Source organism: Gastrolobium bilobum, unplaced genomic scaffold (assembly GCF_033153095.1).
Source record: "Gastrolobium bilobum isolate Gb01-03AN ecotype WA unplaced genomic scaffold, APGP_CSIRO_Gbil_v1 utg40803, whole genome shotgun sequence".
NCBI classification, from domain to species: domain Eukaryota; kingdom Viridiplantae; phylum Streptophyta; class Magnoliopsida; order Fabales; family Fabaceae; genus Gastrolobium; species Gastrolobium bilobum.
In genome coordinates this window covers 83,973-89,885 of record NW_026895893.1, presented here as the reverse complement: position 1 = coordinate 89,885, position 5,913 = coordinate 83,973, and the positions used below count along the sequence as shown (strand labels likewise).

General features: G+C 34.5%; 1 protein-coding gene across 1 annotated transcript; it reads left to right on the top strand.

Annotated features, from left to right (window-relative positions):
* The first annotated feature begins 236 nt into the window (after window positions 1–236).
* LOC133296638 (uncharacterized) lies at window positions 237–2,287 on the top strand. Its single transcript, XM_061495664.1, has one exon. It carries the CDS (start codon window positions 263–265, stop codon window positions 2,285–2,287), a length of 2,025 nt encoding a protein of 674 aa, XP_061351648.1. The 5' UTR covers window positions 237–262.
* The last annotated feature ends 3,626 nt before the right edge of the window (window positions 2,288–5,913 follow it).

The window sequence follows — 5,913 nt, the reverse complement described above, 5'->3', positions numbered from 1 at the left end:
TTTAGTAAACCTTGGATAATATAGTATCACTATTTGAACTGATAAAAATATTATTTTATTCATCCTACAAGCAATATGTAGATCAACCTAAGTATAATATGTGGATCTTGAATTTGCAGTTTTTACCTCCTTTGCACTGTTCTTTGTTGTCTGTTACGTGGAGGAACTATTTGTGATTTTGTGAATCCCCGATAGAAATTATTCTTCATATGGGCAGGTATCTAGGGAAGAAGTAAAATTTGGAGGCTGAAGAATATTCGGCATGTTCAGGTTATCTCCCCGGAGGAGTCAAAGATCTAAGGGCTTCAAGGTGAAGCATGCTCTACAATTATGTGTTCTGCTTGGCGTTTGTATATGGCTGGTTTACCAAATCAGGCACTCTTATGAGAAGAAAGCATCCTATGGTGAAAGCAAAAAAGCTGGCAATGAGGTTGCCAAGTTAGGGAGGAAAGACCTCCATCCTCGTGTGGAGGAAACTTCTGTCATAGATATAAGGCACAAGGAGGAGGAGGATGAACAAGAAAACAAGCATGAAGAGCCAAACAAACTGGACGATGTTAATGGTGTGGTGGAAGATGAGGTCTTAATGCAAAAGCAAGGGGAAAATAACCATGAAGAGAATTCTGAGCATAGGCAGGATTCTATAGACCAAGAGAATGAAGAAAGTTCTGAAAATGCTAGGACGGACATGGAAAGTGAGCAGCATATAGAGAAATTCGGTGAAGAGAATGATAATATGGACAACAAGGAGAATGATAGTACAGTGAAGGAGAATGAAGAGATCAAAAGTGAAGTGGAGGACAAAGAAACTGGAGAAAATAGAGAGGAAAAGAGTCAGCAAGAGAATGAAGAGATCAAAGACCATTTGGAGGAAAACAATGAGCAAGATAGTAAAGAAGAGAAGGAGGAGACCAATGGAACAGAAGCAGAGAAAGAAGAGCATGATAAGATTCAAGAAGAAACTTCATCTGAAAATCAGGTTCAGGATGGGGAAAGGAACAACCAGGAGCCTAGAGAGGAACAATATGCAGGTGATAACGCTTCTAGTGCTGTTGACAATAAATCACAAGACTTCTCAGATGAAAGTCATAACAAGACAGAACAATTTGACAAAAAGGAAGAGAATGAAATTGAGTTGGAATCTCAGAAAAATGGTACTGAAACTACTGAACTGACTGATTCTACCGTCACAACAAACAACCAGGGAAATAATCATGAGGATGAGGCACAGACAGAGAATGATTCACAGAAGAATTCAATGTCAGAGTCAGATGAGAAGCAGCAAGAGCAGAATAACCCCATAAAAGATGATGTAGAAACTGTGGACTCATCGCTGCAGAATGGGACTGACACAACATCTTATACAACTGAAAAACAGAATGAAACACCTGAAAATGAAAACTCCAAGATAGAGGACTCTAACATGCACAATACAACATCAAAAACGGAAGATTCTAACTCAGAAGCCAACGGGGATCAGGCTGATTCCACATCCACATCTTCCTCAGGAACCCATGAGACCAATGCAAATAATGGAGAATATAAGGACACCACTAGTAATTCTGTTCAGAATGAAAACCCCAACAACGATTCTGTCCAAGAAGGAACAAAAGAGAATGTTGTATCAACCAACACATTTGACAACATAGATGCTAGCCAAGAGGTTCAACACACTTCCTCTGATACTTCATCAGAACAAAAGAAAGATGAGTCCTCGAATGCAGAAAATAATAGCCATTCTGAGCAGAATGACAAAGAAAACTCTGCTCAAAGCAATACAAACAGTGATGGAAGTGCTGATGACAACAAAGATGCTAACCAGGCAAATTCCTCCGGTACTTCATCTGAACAAAACAGTGAGGGATCCTCAAACTCAGAAAATAGCAGTGATACTAACCAGAATAGCTCAAACAGCAATGAAAATGCCAATGACAATGGGAATGCTAGTCATGATGACCCAATCAGTGCTTCTGATTCATCCATTCCTGAAGAGAAAGATGCATCCTCAAATAATAATGCTGATGCAGAGCAGAATGAGAATGAGAACACTGTTCAGAGCAAGACTAGTGAAGAAAATGAAGGTGGTGCTCAAAATGAATCAGTTGAGTCACAAAAAGAGAAAGAGGAATCTGCACACTCAGACGGAGACAGCAATTCTAAGTTGAATGATGAAGGAAGTTCTGATTCTTCAATCCCTCAGGATGTTAAAGAATCTCGCGTGGACTTGGAAACTTTGCCAGAAACCAATGCAGAAAGCAATAATAATGATGCTACTGCTGCAGAGTAATAATTTAAATAAAATTAATTGTAACCTGCTTCTTCTGATCCTACTTTCTTTTTTCTTTTTAAATTTTTGTGGAGCCATGTACTATTCTATACTTTGCCAATATGCTATCAAGTTTTTGTTTTCACAGGATCAGAACAAGAATTTAGAAAGATCTAGAGTTTCATTTGTATAAATCACTTGCTATTCTTAATATGTAACCAGGACCATTTTATGGAAGCAGTGATTATCACGTCTTTAAAGTATCATCAAAGCGAAGTTCCTTCTCTTTAGTGTTGACCCTTCTTCTCATTATAGATTTTGCGCTGATTCTCGAAGAAAGCATCAGGAAATGAATACATTATGCTTTTTGCATCCTCCAAAAATAGGGAAAGGAAAACTGGAAGAAAAAATGTCTTCCATGCAAGACACTGCACTTATATAACAACGGCTGGTATGAAGAGAACAAATTTGCACCTTAAATTTGCTTTCAGGACATCAGGGAACACCAAGTCACTTCCTGTGGTCTTAAATATTATATTTATCCGTTCTCATTTTAAGTGAAGTCAGGGTATTTCTTATAATATCTTTCTTTTTATCATAGTTAAATATTATATTGAAATGTGGTATTTTACTTAAAAGGACATAATATTATATCATTTATCAGTACAAGTACTTTTCCCAATTTCTATCTCTGATTTATATTTCTTGACTCCATGTTTGACAGAAAGACTAATGAGGTGTGATATTTAAGGCAAATATCAAGAAAAGTTGGAAAATATTTCCAGTACTAACCGATGTTGAGTACATCATTTACTAAAAAGGTAAAAAAATAATATATTACATTATCCCCATTTTTATGATGACTTTCTTTTATTTATTTATTTTCATTTTTTGGTAAGAGAATACCTAGTTCTGTTCCGCAGAAAATGTGCTCGGAAAAGTTGAATGGCAAAGAACATGGAACACGCAAGGCAGTTCGTCTTTCACTAACTAGATGGCGCCTCTGTAGCTAACAAAGAATAGAAAGATAATAGAGATATCATAACTGCTGCACGCTAAAATGTCCCATGCATATATATGGGAGCGAGGATATTTTAACTATCAAAAATTCTTACTACTAATTTATTACTTATCAGATCACCATTGGATTAAAGAGAGAAAATGTTAAAAAGTTTTTGAAGAAAAAAAAAATGTTAATCTAACAGTGATTAGATAGTTAGTAAGTTAGTCCTGAAAAATTTTGATAATAAGAATATAGTTGGTTTGTACATGGATAGCATCTGCATAATAAAAGGTAAAAGAGCTAAAAAAAAGTAAACTAACTCTAACTGATTCGAGATTTAAAGCATACGCGCGTGAGTGTCACTTACACTTGGAAAGCAGCTGTACGAAGAGGAAGAGGAGAAAAAAAAATGTGGATTAGCGTGCGTGCTTTGGTGGATTTCATTTACACCAAGAACAAGTCTGCAAATTTATACTCGCTTCTAACCCTTTATTCTATACAAATTCAATGTTTTAAAACTCGCCCCGCTTCGGGATTGATTTCGCCGGCTCAGAGATCTCCTTTATTTGAGGATTGAAGTTAGCAGTTAGATCCTGCTACATGTATATTGACTCTTATGACTCTCGAAACCTGGCTATGTCTCTGTTACTCTCTGGGTTAGAGAAAGGTTACTGCATTTTAAACTCTTTTGGTGTGTAAAAATAAAAATAAAAAGTCTATTTAGAATTATATCTGAAATTTGAATCTTTCTTCTTATTCTCTTCCGATCTTATCTCCCAAATTCAGTCTCCTCGAACCGGTGATCTCCCGGAATCCTTCCTCCTATCCTCTTCGGTCTTCTCTCTCCCTCTCCTCCGCCTTATGTTCTTCTCTCTCCATTGTTGATTCATCGCACTGCCCCTCTTCTTTGTCGTTCTCTCTTGGACAAGGGATCTCTTTTCACATGCTGTTGCATAATTTTTATGTGTGACTTCAATTTCATTTGTTGTTGTTTGTAACTTCAAATGATACAGAGAAGTTCATTCCATTATTTCAAGAAGCAGCAAATTTTTTTAAGGGGAATGTATATTGCTTCAGATGCTATTATTTTATGGGTTCGTTTTTTTTGCAGTTATTGCAGATAAGTTATCTAGCCAAATATGACATCTTTTTGGGTCAGAAATCATGGTGTTTTTGTAATTTTAATTTATTTCAGGGTTATAATAGTCTTTATATTTATAATTTTTTAAGATTTCAATACCAAAACGTCGTCGTTTTGAGAATAAATGCAGATAACTTATCTGTAGTAACTGCAGAAACATTTTTTCTTTATTTTATTATCTCTGTGATGATATTCTTTCTCTAGACTCTAGACAAATTTGTTTATTTATTTATTTATTTTTGATAACAGTATGTTTTTTTTTTTGGTAAGCAGATTGTAATATGTGTTTTATTTCCAGAAAAAAGTGCAAATAAAATAGAATGCTATGTTGTTTATAATAATTACGGTGTAATGGATCATTAAAGTAGATTAGGAGAAAGCAAGGGTTGACGAATTTTTATTTAGAAGCCATGGAGTTGACATAATGAATGTTGTATGTAGTTATTTTATGGTGATGTTTGAGAAACTAAAAAATTCAGATAACTAACTAGGTTCAATGGAGTAATTTGTATAATATGGTGTTTATTATAGCTAATATTTTGGAAAACTAGTTTGATACTTTGATTAACTTGTGTAATATTGACTTGTGGATGTAATTGGTTGAATTATGTTAAATATATTTTGAATCTTTGATAATTGATGATTTGATTTTTTTGAATTTTTCATATAAGATATATATTTATTTTTTAAAATATATAAAACCGGGTCAGTGATTTTGTGACCCCCACAATTTAACCTGTGACCTGATTTCGGCTGAGTCGATAACCGAACAGAGTTTTTAAACACCGTACAAATCTAATGGTTATTAATTAATATTTTTCTCATTAATTGAAAATAAAAAAACACATGATCACCTATACTATAACTTATCCATTTGAATGAGGAGATCCGATTGAGCATCTTATCTTTCTTTTTTTATAAACCACATGTGTCTTTCACATAAAACAATCGTGTTCAGGACGAATCCAAAATTAAGGCTTTAAACTCCTTTTAAAGATAATATTGAGGAGGATCGAACACATGTCCTTATCTCAACTACTTAGTTTTTATACGCCAACTGAACTACCATTCTTATATGAACATCTATCTTTCAATGACGGTGAAGATGATAGTTTTAGATGTGACAAACTTACAATGACATTTACATGAATAGTCAGATCTTGATATTACCATCTTCAGATCTGATTTCAGCTATTTATGGGTTCAAGTATTATCTTGTATAAACAATTGAGATTGAACTAATGACAAATGATTTGACCCAACCGAGATTGATATTAAATTGTTCGACTTTTGAATAAGGACCTGGTCAGTTATATGCCCAATGCAGATTTCTTTGAATAAATTAAGGGGTTTATTAGTGACAAGTAACTGTAAAATCAAATTTGGTTCCTGCACACTTATTTAAAACGGGACCCACTAGGTGAAATGAAAAAAAAAAAACAAAAAAAAAAGAAGAGCTCACTTACGTATGTGAGAGCAGGAAATAACATGATTTTGCTGTTA

Coding starts and splice junctions, on each gene's coding strand:
- LOC133296638 (XM_061495664.1), top strand. CDS start 263: ATGTTCAGGTTATCTCCCCGGAGGAGTCAAAGATCTAAGGGCTTCAAG.